A 15,916-nucleotide genomic window follows, 5' to 3' on the forward strand; every position below is an offset into this window, starting at 1 on the left:
GCGAGCAGCGCGAGCCACATGATTCAACCTTTCCCTGTCAGAGAAAGCACTCGCGCTACCCGCGCCCATAGAAGCGGTACGTGGAGGTGCGCCCTGTGCGCCCCTCTTTTCGATGATTTGCGTGAGATGACGCTCGTCTCTGAGATGCGTGCACGTGCGCCTCGTGGCGGTGGGCTGCCAGCATATGTCGACGGGAGCACTTCGCTTCGAGAAGCGCACCGCTAGCATAGGTACACCGTGTTCATGTTTCTTTGTCACAGGGATCGAAATATCGATATGTCGAACTATTTCGCGATCCCCTTAGAGTTGTATATTTCCGGGATCGAAGAGAAGCAATTAGAAACGCTCGAGTCATAATTTCGTCCCTTACAGTAACCATATTTGTGCTTCAAGAACTCCTTGTATTTTGCTATTGAGTCATGTTCCCCATGACACCGACAAGAGCAAAGAAGGGAAAACGCTTCTGAACTGCAGAATACTCGAAATGCTGTTTTGAATTTCATTTATGCTCAGCATTAGCGAACTTTTCATGCGTACCACGTCCCCCGAACCAGCTACCTTGCATATCCACACCCTTCACATGTATACATTGTAGGAAACAGTAATGAAGTGTAGAAAGTGGAGCCCTCCAGTGATTATCCCGACGACCTGAAACACAAAAGAACGGGAAACAGGTATTGCAGCATGTTGTCTGAGAACGGTCTGTATTGTTACGTTCACTGATTAAAACGCATTTTAAGCGTTCTCGCTCTTCGTCTTAAGGTACAGAAATACGTTTAACCGCAGAAACTGCCAAGCTATCCAGGTTCTTTTATGTTCTTTTTTTAAACGTTCCTGCCTATTATTTCCCGATACATGCAGTCCCCGGTTCACATACGATCTTTATATTTATATTTTGATCAATTATACGTCCTTGATCATATGTTTGTTGTCGACGGATCTCGCGAATTGTATGACAAAACTATAGAGATGTAATGTTCTGGTTCTTCCTAAAAGGGCAATATTATACCCCTCGCTTCTTTGGACGCTTCGATTGGCAGTCAAAGAAGACCCAAACATGAAAAAATACTACCGCAACACATAGACACTATGCGTACTCTCCGAGAGGCAGCTAGGTGAAGGATGCATTTCGAAGTTTGTACAAAATATCCGCTTTTATTCTGTGTGGGACTAACAAAGCATGCACGTCCAACTTGAACCATGCTATCAAATGAATATATAAAGCCTTAATTTGATTGAAGGGATAGCTCTCGGCCGCTGTTTTGGTAATTAGGGAGTTAGGAGGGATGGGAGTGTAGCTTCTCGCTTCTTCACGGTTCTTCAAGCTGTTTCTCGTTGCTTGGCATGCTGCTGATTTGCGCGCTATAAGTCGACCTCTCTCGCGCTACTCGAAGCAGGCCGCTGTCACTGTCATAGGCGGCACTGGCATTTTCGACTGCAGTACTTGATAGTATTTGATTTGCTAGGGTGGGCATGTCGTCGTGTGGAATATGCATATGTTTGTTTCTTCCTGGTGAAAAAGATGCGTTTTCCGTATAAGATGTTTTAGGTCGGCTGTACATTGTTCCTGAAATAAAAGTGCCACTTATGTGTGAGTCGGAAGTTTTTTATGGGTGCTCATTTCGTTGCAGAAGGTGACATAAAAAATGTGGTTTGGGCACTGACTGTCTGCCTGCAACACGTGTCACGTAATAAGTAACCAAAGTAAGCTAAATATATTATTTTCATTTTCTTGTACCGTCATCATCAGCCGGACTATACCCACTGCAGGGCGAAGGCCTCTCCTATATCCCTGCAATTAACCCGGTCGTGCGCCAGCTGCATCCACCTAATCCTCGCAGACTACATCCTCTGCTCATTCCCATTTCACCTTTTTGACTTGTGCTAGAATACAGTTAACTCGCGTTTGTTCTCTGACCCACTCTGCATGCTTTCTCTCCCTCACTGCTGCACCTATCATTTTCCGTTCCATAGTTATCTGCGTTATCCTCAGCATTAAGCTGAACTTTTATCCAGCCTCCACGTTCCTGTTTCATAGGGAGTACCGGTAAGATGCATAAGTTATATACTTTCCTTTTGAAGAATACTGGTAAACTGTCATTTGCGAACAGAGTGTACCTGCGCAATGCGCTCCACCCCAATCTTATTCTTCTGGTTATTTCACTCTCATAGTCCGGTTCAGAGGTCGCTACCTGCCTGTCCTAAGTAAACGTATTCCCTTACCGCTTCCTGCGCCTTGCTACCTCTTAAACTGTTGTTCTCTTCCGAGGTTATTGAATAGTACTTTAGTCTCACGCGTATTAATGTTACGCCTACCGTTCTGATTTGCCTGTCTAGGCCATTAACCATCATTTGCAATTCGCCCCTGAGTTAGTTAGCAAGGCAATATCATCACCTAATCTCAAACTGCTGAGGTATTCTCCATTAAACCTTAGAGCTACTAACCGTTCCCAACCCGGCTCTCTGGATGCTTTATTACCTTGGTTGCTGTGTCGCCCCATAACTATGCACGAAAACAAGTTGTAATATGCATACACATTTCAGGAGACAACATTCTTTAGCCCTCGGTACCAAAACATTGCCTGTGCTGCTGCTCCTAAGCATGAACCCTAGAATCTTCTGCTGCTACAGTTTACTCCGTTCTCATTTTTCTGCCAAGTGCGGGCCGACAATTTTCCTTGCAAGTTATGTCCGAAGCACGTGTCTACTGATCACCCGATTTGTTTTAAATGTCTCATCTTCTAAATAAACTTGGAATACTAGAATCTGCAGACAACATTAGGTTATAACGGGTGCTTTGGCGTCCTGTAGTGTATTCCTTCAAACATTATAGCTTGGCGTAAGTCAGCACTATGTTCCCGCCAAGGCGAGAGCGCAGACCAGCATTTGTGGTGTTTTCACGAGCTGCCACTCACCGCATGAACGGGGACAGCGGGGGAATCCTTAACTAGTTTCACTGAGGCGCCCACGTAGGACATGGCTGCCGTCATCTGGTAGAACACGTACTGCGTGGAAAAGAGAACAATAATTGCGGCGTACGCTAAACGAGTAATTAAATATCAAGTGTCAGTTTCACGTGTGGTAATGCGGAATATAAGCTAGCACTAACCTGTCCCCTCCTGTACTTCGACAATTGTTGCATTAGCTTTGAAACTGCTGCCATGCATGAGTGTGTGACGATTGAGGGTACATTTCGGAAGGGCTTCGAAGAAAGAAGCTTTGTGGCTTGAGAAATGCGTTGGCAAAGACGAGCAATTATTCACGCAGCTGTGTCTGCGGACAAATTTAGTCCCGAGAACTTTTGTCTTCTCTTCAACCCGTCGCATGTTTGGGTCTCCATCAGTCCTCCAGCACACATGTATAGCATTCCGAGCACGACGCTCTTCCTCGGCTCAGTCCGTGGACCTGCCGTTAGGTGTCTGATCTTCCACATCATCGCTGGCGGCTTATGAAAGCGGCAGCTGCTACTGCGCACGCGCGGGATGCCGACTCCCTGCTCCTCGAAGTGTGCGGGTGTCTGAAAGCGCATCCTTCGCTCAGCTCCTATTAACAAGGACTCTACTGCTATGCATTGATCGGAAAGCTTAGTCTCAACAACTATCACTGTAAAAATTACATTTTACGATAGCTGCTTACACCGTGGCTCCAGAGCTACGACTCTTTGAACTACCATGACGTCGTACTACCCAGCGCTCCCGAGCTCACAAATGCGAGTGCGTTTACGGCTCGGGCAGCCTGGATTAAACCAGCTTGCCGACAACCTTGCATGCTAGCTAATGGATTTCAAATGACCAACCTGCTGATAATATACCAGGCCAGCGTGCCTCGGTTATTTCAAAATGGCAGGCGGCATTTAGCCGCAACTGAAACGTAGGGTTGAGCGTGGGGTGATAGTAATTTTCCAGAAGGGGCGCGGGTAAGCGATGTGGTGCATTCTTTTCAGCTACACTTGCTTTCTCCAAAAAGAATACATTAGCAGTGATTCACAGTCCACTTAGCTCTGTGTCCTCCGCCAGGGGTTTTCCCTCCGACATCCTTGCTTTAAAAGCGCATTTATACCCAGGACGACCATTCTCATTTACATACAGCGCGCCTGTATACACTTTACGAACCCTAAAAGAGGCGGCTACTAGTGAAAACGGGGACTGAGTGTGGAGGGTGACAAAAAAAAAAATGAAGAAAAGCAATAAACGCTTGTTCTAAAATCTCACAAGTTGCGTTTTTTTTTTTTTCTAACTCGAAAGGCTGTCAGTGTCGCGACGCTGAAAAGTACCCATAAAATATGACGGCATAACGCAAACGGCCGGTGCGACCAAGCACAATCAGATGCGCCAGCTCGTAGGTGAGGGGGAGTGAGCGGGGAGCGGTAGCGCAACGGCTGCGCCCACGGCCGGCGCTACCGAACGAAACCGGATGCGCCAAGGGGGGAGATCAGCCACGACCTCCCTTCAACATTGACGAGTGCATCTCTTGAAATTAAGACTTGCGAAACCTCTCAAACAAACCAGCTACGGCTTGCTACCTGGGCGCGCAGTCTCGGCAACTCTCATCGCTTTACAGCGAGAATGCTCGAATATCTCCCGTCTGGTGCGCAAACATGTGAAGTTGCAGAAAGAATTTTATTGCAGTAGAAATATTTGAGGAGAAACTACCACGACAAAGAGCAATGATGTCCCTCACGTAAGCAGTCTTAAGTATTTATGCCAAATGTTTAGAGCGTTAGCCCTAATGCTACCATTCCTGAAGGTCGAATGACGAGCCGCCCCGTTTATTAATAGACAAGAGGGTGCGACCAGCGTCGGCCGAGGTGAAAGCCGAACTGGCCGCCCGAAGAACGGAGGGAACAGACGTCCACAGATGGGACTTGCTTCCCGAACAACAGGAGGGTGAGGGAGCCGCCGTGGTGGGGGGGGGGGGGGGGGGGGGGGGGGGCGGGTTCCGCTGGGCGCGGACAGGAGGCGAGTTCTCGCGGCGACGTGTTGAGAGCGGTGCTAGGGTCTGTCCATTATCGCGCACTGCTCTATTCACAGAACTGACGAGAACACACCACTTTGAACATAACACTTTCGAAGCCCTTCACTACGGCGTTTCTCACAGCTTGAGTCGCTCTGGGACGTTAAACCCTATCATCATCATCATCAGCCTGATTATACCCACTGCAGGGCGAAGGCCTCTCCCATATTTCTCCACTTAACCCGGTTCTGTGCTAGCTGCATCCACTTGACCCCTGCGAACGTCTTAATCTCATCCGCCCACCTAACTTTCTGCCGCCCCCTGCTACGCTTTCCTTCCCTTGGAATCCAGTTTGTTACCCTAAGCGACCATCGGTTATCCTCTCTTCGCACTACATGTCCTGCCCATGTCCATTTCTTCTTCTTAATTTCCACTAGAAAGTCGGTAACTTGAGTTATTTCTCTGACCCACTCTGCACGCTTTCTATCTCTTAATGTTACCCCTACCATTTTTCGTTCCATAGCCCTCTGGGTTGTCCTCAACTTAAGTAGAACTCTCTTGGTTAGCCTCCACGTTTCAGCCCCATAGGTGAGTACAGGCAAGATGCAACTGTTGTATACTTTCCTCTTGAGCGATACCGGTAAGCTGCTAGTCATAATCTGCGAGTGCTTGCCAAATGCGCTCCATCCCAATCGTATTCTTCTTGTTATTTCCTTTTCGTGGTCCGGGTCTGCGGTTACTACCTGTCCTAAGTAGACATAATCGCCTACTACTACCAGTACTTCGCTACCTAATGTAAACTGCTGTTCCTTCCCGAGGCTGTTGAACATTACCTTGGTCTTCTGCATATTGATTTTCAAGCCTACCTTTCTACCTTTCCTGTCTAGGTCATCAATCATTATTTGCAGTTCATCCCCCGAGTTGCTTAGCAAGGCAATGTCATCAGCAAATCGCAGATTACTGAGGTATTCTCCATCTACCCTTATCCCTAACTGCTCCCATTCCAAACCCTATAAACCATTAAACCCTATAAACAAAACTAAATGACGCCGGGATTTGACCTCTAACGAAGGAATGCAGTCGACAGTCACGTATGCCCCATGCGCGTCGCCATGTCTACAAAATATTGATACCCAGCCTAATTTGGCTATGGCAAACACGAAGGCGACCTCCAAATTTAGCCCGGGCCACCCCCAAAATTTGGCTTCGGTCGATTTAGACGAAACATCAATATCCAGCCTAATTCGACGATGGCGACACGATGGTGACGTCCAAATTTGACCTGAGCCGCCCCTAAACTTGACCTCGGCCGATTTGGACCAAAATCGATATCGATCTTAAATCGACTAAGGTGAACAGGATGGCGACCTCCAAATTTGGTATGGACCAGTCCAGATTTGGTCCGAACCATTCCCAAAATTTGACCACAGCCATATTTCGACCAAAAACGATGTCCGGCCTAACTGTTAATCTACAATGGTGAACACGATAGTGACCTCCAAATTTAGCCCGGGCCAATCACAAACCTGGCCTCGGCCTATATGGATTAAAATCGTCCTACATCGAACTAAAAATTGTCCCTGATGAGCAATTTAAGCAGCCATACCGCCCTCGCGCCTTCCCTCATTGCTAAGTAACTCAAAGCTAGCGCTCGATATTCAGGTTCGACAGCGTCAAACCCCTACTGCATATTCTTTTTTTTTTTCATATTTTTACTCACTGAACAGCCACGGTCCACTATCTCGCTGTTTACGAATTATGGGGCGGGCCTAGCGTGCGATCTTGTAGAAAGGTAATAGTGTTCCGAGCCACCAACAACGCAGCAGTATGTTCCTTTATATCACAGAAGGCTTACGCGAACTTAAATTTGCACCGCGCACGAAGGTACGTTACCAAAAGCACAAGCCAATTTCCTAAGCGCGCATAAACGCAGATCTGTAAATTTATATAAATTTCCCCATCATGAGACTGTGCAAGTACTCACATAAAAAACCTGTCTTATGATTTCCATCGTGCGTCTGGAGAAGAAGCTGCAGATCATGATGTGGATGCCGTTGAAAGAAAACGCGTAGCTGACGCTGAACAGGAAGATGTTCAGGTGGGTGTTCTCTTTGATGGCGCACATGAGGCCAAATAACACAAGTCCCCCAACCTGGGAAGCAAATGTCATCGCTGAATTCACAAAGGTCGCTTCGACGCCAAGAATATCACAGACTCACTCTTCATTTGTTCTCTGTACCATGTCGCCAACTGCAGCCGCGCGGATCGTCCTCACTTTCACCTCTTAAGGATGAGAAAACGAAGTGCCGCAGAATAGACATCTACCCCTTAAGTATTCGTGCTCGCATGGCACGTTTCGCTACGGTTTCATTTATTTCAGGGAATTCGACAGCTGCTCCGCGAAATTGGTTTAGCAGCTTCCGGACTCCACCCAACAGCTCATAATTATTACTCTTTCCTTGCGCCAACCGCTACATAAACGTAACGAAATGATGCTATATGTCCATTAAAAAACAAAGGTCTCTGCCGCTGTTTGTTTGTTTGTTTTGTTTGTTTGTTTGTTTGTTTGTTTGTTTGTTTGTTTGTTTGTTTGTTTGTTTGTTTGTTTGTTTGTTTGTTTGTTTGTTTGTTTGTTTGTTTGCTTGTTTGTTTGTTTGTTTGTTTGTTTGTTTGTTTGTTTGTTTGTTTGTTTGTTTGTTTGTTTGTTTGTTTGTTTGTTTGTTTGTTTGTTTGTTTGTTTGTTTGTTTGTTTGTTTGTTTGTTTGTTTGTTTGTTTGTTATTGCGAAAGCAATGCTACGCCAGGTCTAACCGCTCGTCGCTGTGTCCCCTGTCAGCTGCCAACTTGGGTCTCTCGTTTCGCATGGGACGGTTATGTCAGAATCAGCCTGCCAGGACCCTGGCATTCACGTTACCCCTACAGGCCACTAAGGCACGTTCATAAGGCTTGGTTAAAGCGGAGTTTTATATGTTGGCTAGAGAAGAACAAGACGAAGAAGAAGAAGAATGCTCGATCACCCGCAGCTAATGTTTTAGCTCAATATTCGGTTCAGCAGCGTTGAACCCTTCTAATTTTTATTTGTTTGTGTGTCTGTTTATTTGTTTGTTTGTTATTTAGTGATCTCCTGCGCCTTTGTTTTCGTTCGATAATCACCAGGAAAACAACTTCAATGTTCTGTTTCTATCAATGAATCTATCAAGCCCGCCTACTAGACACGATATAAAACAACTGGATGAAATTTGCAAAGCAAATTGCGCCTGGAACACGTTTTAACCTAAGCATGCAAGATTATTCCTGAATCAGAAATATTTGGCATTCTATGGTGAAAACTATAGCATTTGTGAGCGAACATGACACTATACATCGTGCATTGGTTTCAAAGGTGGTGGTGTTTCAAGCAAGCCGACTGAACGCACGCGTCAAGGTAGCAGTCGATCTTTGACATATAATTCAGTGGCATTCGCAATTACGCGACGTTGCTCGCAATCGCAGTGACCTTTCCTGTGCCGCCGATGCCACACCTGCTGATGTAATAGCGCTGAAAGAAACCATGGCCGAATGATAATTTATGAAGTAACGAAACACCCACCGTTCGACACAGAAGCCCATATAGGTGCTTATGTATAGCACTTGTTGATACAAATTCTGTGGTGAGCTCCCCTGGGCGCTTAATTTATCAAGACAAAACTTCCCATTCCGCCATTTATAGCAGGTTAGGTTGGCCGGCGAGCTTCAACCGCTCGTCTTGGTGTGTAGCCACCAGTACTCCTCATTTTCAAGCATAATTATGTACACTGATGTCGACAGTACTCAGATATCTTGTGAGCCAACACTACATAAGCCTGAGCGCGAAAAGATCTGCTGTATGTCTTGAGTTCCGTACATCTGCATATAGTCCACTAGTTTTCTCGACAACCTTCCTGCTGCACGCTTCCGTGTTGAAATATACGCTCCAGAAAGAAAAATATACTAAAAAAAATACGAGGGAATACTTACGACTTCTAAGAAGTTGAACAATCCTGTAGTTGAGGCGAGGTATTCACCAAAGGTCACTTCAATTATAGGCATGGCGAAAGTTACCGGTTACCTGGAACAAAACAAACCTGCTTTTTTTTTAGTGCACAGTGCACGCAGCATACGTGATTTATAGGATCTAACATAGTCTACACATGTTCCAAACTGCAAAGTGGACGCATCAGCCTGCTCAGTGACCTTTAATTCCATTCACACTCTCCCTTGCTGCCGAAAAGACAGGAGATGCAAGTGTAAACTGCTGCGAAGCGTCGATCAATTTCTTTTCAACATCACCGCACTGCTCTGGGCACCGCGTGGCACAATGAAAAGAGTTCGTCTTACGTCACATGCTGCGTGTGGATTGCATACCTTTTTATCTTAAATATACTTTATTAGTTTAATCAAGATGCTGTAAAGCCCTTAATCGAAAGAGGGCTCATACGATATGCAACGCGCATCGGCAGTTCGAAGTATCCGGTGAATTTAACGAAATATTTTAATATTTGAGCAATTTTACTTAACACCATCGTAATGCGCATGACCAGCCACAATGTACGTCTTTAAGTTCGACCTAAGCACTCACGGAATCGTTTCCAGGACTACTGTTGTACCACTCTCAAGCAACGGGGAAAACGTGGCAAAGGATTGTTGCAAAATCATTTCCCAGTGAATTGTTGCACACATTCAGTCTTTTTCTTTGATCCTTCACCTTCTGTCTCGCCGCAGTGGCTCAGTGCCTAGTGCAGCACTCTGCTGTGGTTCCCGGAGATGCAGATTCGGTCCCAGCCATGGCGGCCACATTTCAATGGAGGTGAAACGCATGCCGTCCCTGTATTTTTCATATCAGTGCACGTTAAAGATCCCCTGGTGGCTAAAATTAATCCAGAGTCCTCCACTCTGGCATCCACCGTAGCTCATGCTCTGCTTTGGAATGTTAAACTCTGTATACCGTACGGTCTTCCTCTTCTCGCGAAAATAAACCGGTAGGCCCCCTTGTGAAGTGCATAATCATGATAACATGATTATTCTGAACACGCATTTCTGAACCGCACTAAAAAGATTTAGCATAGTGCGACCGTACTAGCGTGAATGTTATACCGGATCATCGGTCACCTATATGCTGCGAAAGTGTAGTGGTAGAGGAGCGGCGCTATGCTAAATCTCTCTCTACCTCAACCCCTCTATAGAAATGACAGGGAAGTAACTGCTCAATTTTGAAGTTGAATTTGCACTGCTATAAAACATCAAGCCACTGCGAAAATTGGTAGAAAAGGGCAGCTAACTAAAGAGAACGTCTGCCAAAGTTCGAGTAAAACCTGAGGTAAAAAAAAAAATTAGGTATAACGCCGAATTTGCCCTGTAAGGCATCTTCTCGTTAAAGCTGAATGAATAGCAGAGAACGCAATGTACTCGCAACAGTTCGTTATTTCTTGGACGATCCAAGCTGAAAATTCTGGCCGATTGGCCAGCGCGTGAACACAAACTGCTGCCAGCAACTCATTCATGTTCAGACTTTCACACTGTTCACTGTTGTTTCAAGGAAAGCGCAGAGACAACAAAAATTCGCATGGCGTAGATTTTTGTGCGACAGACTTTGGCCCAAGGCTCAGACATACGGCCGCGCTACTGCTTGTATCATATTTGTTATTATGCCAAACTGTATAATAAATACACTTACTCGCTCAGAATTTATGTTGCATCCACGCAGCGAGAGCTCACCTCAGGTTTGTTGTCCTTCGTCTTCGTCGCCTTTGCCCCTTGCGAACAAACGCCGCCAGCGGGCTCTCCGGGGTTAAGACATGAAATCTTTGGGCGCACTGTGTTGACATGCGTCTGTATTCGAGTCACGTGACAACCGTGACGTCATCATGCCTGTATATATTTGGCTGCAATAAACAGATGGGCGTTTTTCGCTCTGGGGTTGCACACAGACCTCGCTGCTTGTCTATGCGTCTGCGCTCCGTTGGAACGCTCAAGCTGATAGCGGCCGGACACCGCTACGGCATGGTGTCAGAAGTTCAAAGCTGTGACCTGGGATAGAAGCGAAATATCGAAAGATGGACGGATCCAAAATATTCACGCCGCCGGGCCTTCAACAGCCGCCTCCGCTGGACTTCGACAATACATCGGAGTGGCCGGCTTGGATTCAACAATTTGATTACAATAGCTTTGCGTCGGCCCATAATGAACGCTCCGAAGAAGCACGGGTATACGAACGCTTCTCTACACGTATGGGACGGCAAGCTTGGGACGTTTTGCTACTTTCTGTCTCTCGGACGAGTACTTGAAGAAGCTCGACGTCGTCAAGAAGTTCGACAGGTATTTCATAAAGGAGATCAACGTCGTGTACGAGAGCGCTTGCTTTCACAAGCGGTATCAAATGCCCGGTGAGTCAGTAGACCAGTTCATGACTGCGTTGCATATCTTAGCAGACCAGTGCAATTTTTTAAACAACGACTTATCAGAGACAGGTTCGTCGTCGGACTGAGAGATGAAAAAACTCTCAGAGTCGCTACAGATGGACTCCAAGCTGTCTCTAGCGTCCGCCCTTTCAAAAGCACGCCTTAAAGAGACGTACAGTTCAGCAGCAGCAGGAACTCCTTCGCAACTCCACAGCAGACCAAGCCTCGAGGGTACCTCTTGCGTGCGAAAATGTGACAGTTGGCTCTGCAATAACAGTCGACGCCGGGGAACGTCACAAAAAGCCTTAACGTCGGAACGCCACCTCTTCAGTGCTTCATCACGGACGCTGCATCTACTGCGGTGGATCCCTGCATCCCCGAACAATTTGCCCAGCGAGGAAAGTTAAGTGCAATTACTGCGGCATAAAGGGACGCTTAACTAAAACATGCATCAAAAAGAATTCGGCGGGCAACCAACGCAAGGTACGAGTTTCTTCCGTGCAAGCAGACACGGGACAACGGGAGAGATTGGAACGCTAGGTGCAAAAGCGCGGTACATACAAGTATGTGTTAACTCTATTCCAGTGTTTGCAAAAGTTGATACTAGGGCTGAAGTTACCGTGGTTCCGTCATCTTTTCCAGGTTTCCCTGTGAACTTAACGAGAGCCGACGAGGTTTTGACAGGCGCGAGTGGTTCACGCCTCAATGTTTTGGGCACATTCAAGGCAGAAATCGCTTGGACGGGGAAACGTTCTCGCCAAGCATTTTATGTGGTCATCCCGCTACATGTTCTCCGTTTTCCCGTTCTGGAGGAACTAGGAGTCGTGAAGTTTGTTGACTCAGACGCGCAGAAGGGGTCTACCGGTAGCGTTCCGGGCCCCGAAGTTAGCAGTAACTTGGGCGCCATGCCAGGAGAGTATCGGATTCGGCTTCGCCCAGACGCGGTTTCGTATGCTATAACTGCACCACGCAGAGTTCCAATTCCGCTCAGGGAACCTGTGCGCCTTGAACTAAAAAAAAATGAGCAAATGGGCGTTATTCGTAAGGTTGACGAGCCTACGGAGTGATGTGCCGGTATGCTACCAGTGGTAAAGCCGAGTAGGGAGGTCAGGATCTGTGCAGACCTTACACAACTGATTAAGCGCGTTCTACGAGAGAAGTTCACCCTCCCCAGAGTAGATCAAGCTCTGGGTCCTATTGCCGGTGCAAAACGTTTTTTATAAAATGGTTGCAAATTCTGGTTTCTATCAAGTACGCCTAAGCAAGGCTTCGGAGGAATTTACTGCCTTTATTACTCCATTCGGGCTGTACTGCCAATTACTTTTCGTTACCTTTCCAGGTTACCTTTCGGAATTACTTCAGCACCTGAGTATTTTCAGAAAAGAATGCCCGAAATCCTGGCAGACAAGCCTGGAGTCGTCAACCTAATGGGCGATATTTTAGTTTTTGGAAACAACAAGCAACAACATGATTCTAGACTTGCTAACGTATACTGACCAAGTTGGCAGAATCCAATGTAACGTTAAACAAATCCAAGTTTGTCTTCGCTGTTAAACGGCTTACTTTTTTGGGGTCATGTTCTAAGTGAGGAAGGCGTACAACCCGATCCAGCTAAAGTAAATGCTATGAAAGAAATGAAGCCACAAAGCAATGTAGCGGAATAACGCAGCGTTCTGGGCATGGCAAACCATTTGGGGTGCTTCTTGCCGCATCTGGCTCACACTAGCGCTCCTTTGCGCGAGCTTTTACGTAAAGATGGGGCCTGGATATGGGGCCCAGAGCAGAACGCTGCGTTCGAAAGTGTGAAATCTCTTATCTGCTCCGCGAAATGCATGGCTTTGCACGACCCTGCCTTCCCACGATTCTTTCGCAGGCGCTTCGTCTTTCGGCCTGGGCGCAGTCCTTTCCCAAACGCAACGGTGAGCGACGCTCAGTAGCGTTCGCCTCGCGTTCCCTCACGAAAACTGAGGAGCGATATGTGCAAATAGAAAAGGACGCGTTGCCCTGACTTGGGCTGCCGATAGATTCGAAGAATACCTCAGAGGTCTGGACGTATTCTTCGAAACGGGCCATAACCCATTTGTTTCCTTTCTAGGAAAAATGCCCGTTGATATGATCGCGCCAAGAATTCAGCGGTTCAGATTACAGCTCATGCGCTATCGTTTTGAGGTAGTCTATGTTCCGGGAAAACGTTTAGTCACTGCGGATGCTCTTTCGCGAGCTCCAAACACTGGAGACAAGCGAATGGCAGGATAATTGACTGTGTCTGAAGTTTCTTCCTATGCAAAATCGTGCATTGAGGGACTTTTAACCGCAGATAATGTTTTGAAAAGAGAGAAAGGCTCAAGAAACCGATGCAGTTTGCAAAGCCCTCCGATTGTTGTGTCGCCAAGGCATGGACAGAAAAGCCGAGGCTTCCTTCCCATCTCGCCCCTTATTGGCAAGAGCGCGCCTTCATAGTTGAAGGCAATGGATTGATTTTAAAAGAAACCAGACTCTTAGTGTCTTAGTCCCTCAGAAAAGAAGTACTAGAAAAATTGCACGACGGGCATCAAGGCATTTCTAGAAGCCGAGCAGTGTTGAAAGAGTTGGTTTGGTGGCCAGGCCTTATAACGAACAACTTGCGCAACAGGTAAAGACTGTGAAATTTGCACGTGATGTGCTGCTCAGAATTCAGAGCCGTTGATGCCCACTGCTACCCAGAATTTTGCATGGGAGAGAATTGTTGTCGACTTGTGTGTTATCAACAATCGCCACTATTTGGTGCTAGTCGGTTATCTGTCTCGCTACCCGGAAATTGCGCTTCTGCCATCAACTACAGCCGAAACCGCTATAGAAAGGATGAAGAGCAATTTTTGCTCGTCATGGCATTCCGGAGACGGTAGTGCTAGATAATGGACCGCAATTTTCATGCTCCGAGTTTGAAAGTTCTGCTGTTGAATATGGTTTTAGTCACGTGACTGTAAGCCCAAGGCACCCGCAAGCTAATGGGGAAGTGGAAAGGATGGTGCAAAAAATCAAGCGACTTGTACTTAAATCGAAAGACCCCTACCTCGCACTTCTCGCATGCAGGGCGACATCAGGAGTGCTGGGCTACAGCCCTGCAGAGATCCTGATGGGTCGACGCCTTCGGACACGGGTTCCGATGGCACCTCAGCTGCGGGGCCCGCCACAGAGAATGACTGATGTTACAGCTAAGTATCATTCGAATCGAAAATCGCAAGCGCGTTACTACATTAAACGTTATCGTGCTAGGAATCTCGTTTGGTTGGAGTTCGGTGATCCTGTCTGGGTTCAAGATTTGAAAACCAAGGCCACTGTAGTTAGTGCTGTAGCTACCCCGCGGTCCTTCGTAGTAAGCACAGAACAAGGTTTTCTGCTGCGCCGTAATCGACGAATGTTTTGGAAAGCAGAATAGAAGGAAGTTACGAGTTCCCCAATTCACATGGTCAGGAGGAGCCAGGTGAGTCAATCAGGGACGCGCCAGCCAGTGTAAACAGCTGTCCGACCGATGCAAACGCCGAACACCAGCTGCGTTCGGCTCCAGTCACGGTGACGAGGTCGGGAAGAGAAGTTCGCCCTCCCGTTCGCCGGGGATATGATGAGTGATCTCTTGTGTGTGCGCGAGCACTCGGTCTGAGCCATGCGCGTCGGTTTTTTTTTTTTTTTTTTTTTTTCAACAGAACAAAGCTGTCTGTTACTTGGTTGTAAAGTTTGTAAATTTGCCTTTGAAGTAGTTAGTGCCTGAAATGTGTGATAACGGGATTTCTGATGTTGTCCAAAAAGGGAGATGTGCTGACATATGTCTGTACTCGAGTCACGTGACAACCGTGACGTCAGCTTGCCTGTATATATTTGGTTGCAATAAACAGACGGGCATCTTTCGCTCTGGGCTTGCACACGGACCTCGCTGCTTGTCGATGCGTCTCCGCTCCGTTGGAACGCTCAAGCTGATAGCGGCCGGACGCCGCTACGACACACTGCAGTAGCTCAACCAGACCTATGGATCACCCCGCCAAGCCCATTCACGCCATCAAGTGATGTAATATTGGGATACGTTAAAAAACCGACCCTGCGCTCAAAGTGCAGCCAAGTGTAGATAATATCCCGAAACCAAACGTATACAAGAGCCTCTCCCAAGACAGGCAGCTCAATCTAATAAGTTTTCAATATCCTTCGCTCCAGAATAACTGCTCCCCTTAGATATACCTATATGCTCAGAGATATTGCCATTCGCAATTAGTAGCAAACATGACATCCATACTGCGAGGCAAACAAGCCACCAGAAGCCTCTACAATAGCAATTACCTTACTCATCAAATGGCGCTCTAGTTCCTGTGGTAGAACCGCTACTCTCTGTCTCCCTCACTCAATAGAACTAGTGCGCAGCAATACTGAAACCACAAACGCAACGCAAATGAATCAGATGTAAAGCAGTGTGGCATAGAAGGCAATTTGGGAAGTTATACTAGTATCTCCGAAGTATCTCGCGAAAAGTAAAGGCGCAGTATACTGTACTAATGGGCGACTTCAATGCCAAGGTAGGGA

The 15,916-nt window shown here is 46.9% G+C and overlaps 1 protein-coding gene and 1 pseudogene across 1 annotated transcript; one reads left to right on the forward strand and one right to left on the reverse strand.

Moving 5' to 3' along the window:
- Positions 1–576: 576 nt before the first annotated feature.
- Positions 577–9,020, reverse strand: LOC146203197 (uncharacterized). Its single transcript, XM_084602888.1, has 4 exons — positions 8,949–9,020; positions 6,938–7,105; positions 2,916–3,005; positions 577–648 (listed from the first exon to the last, which is right to left on the reverse strand). Exons 1-4 carry the CDS (start codon positions 9,018–9,020, stop codon positions 577–579), a joined length of 402 nt encoding a protein of 133 aa, XP_084459014.1.
- Positions 9,021–10,958: 1,938 nt separating this feature from the next.
- On the forward strand, positions 10,959–12,456 carry LOC146203198 (uncharacterized; annotated as a pseudogene).
- The last annotated feature ends 3,460 nt before the right edge of the window (positions 12,457–15,916 follow it).

The sequence above is a fragment of the Amblyomma maculatum genome, chromosome 1 (assembly GCF_055883805.1).
Source record: "Amblyomma maculatum isolate TAMU_Amacu chromosome 1, ASM5588380v1, whole genome shotgun sequence".
Classification (NCBI taxonomy): Eukaryota; Metazoa; Arthropoda; class Arachnida; order Ixodida; family Ixodidae; genus Amblyomma; species Amblyomma maculatum.

Bases quoted from the DNA above. Each gene is read 5' to 3' on its own strand.
- LOC146203197 (XM_084602888.1), bottom strand. From the start codon at position 9,020: ATGCCTATAATTGAAGTGACCTTTGGTGAATACCTCGCCTCAACTACA. The intron at 7,106-8,948 runs GTAAGTATTCCC...TTTGCTTCCCAG, and splicing joins TGTTCAACTTCTTAGAAGTC to GTTGGGGGACTTGTGTTATT. The intron at 649-2,915 runs GTGAGTGGCAGC...TTTGTGTTTCAG, and splicing joins CCGCTGTCCCCGTTCATGCG to GTCGTCGGGATAATCACTGG.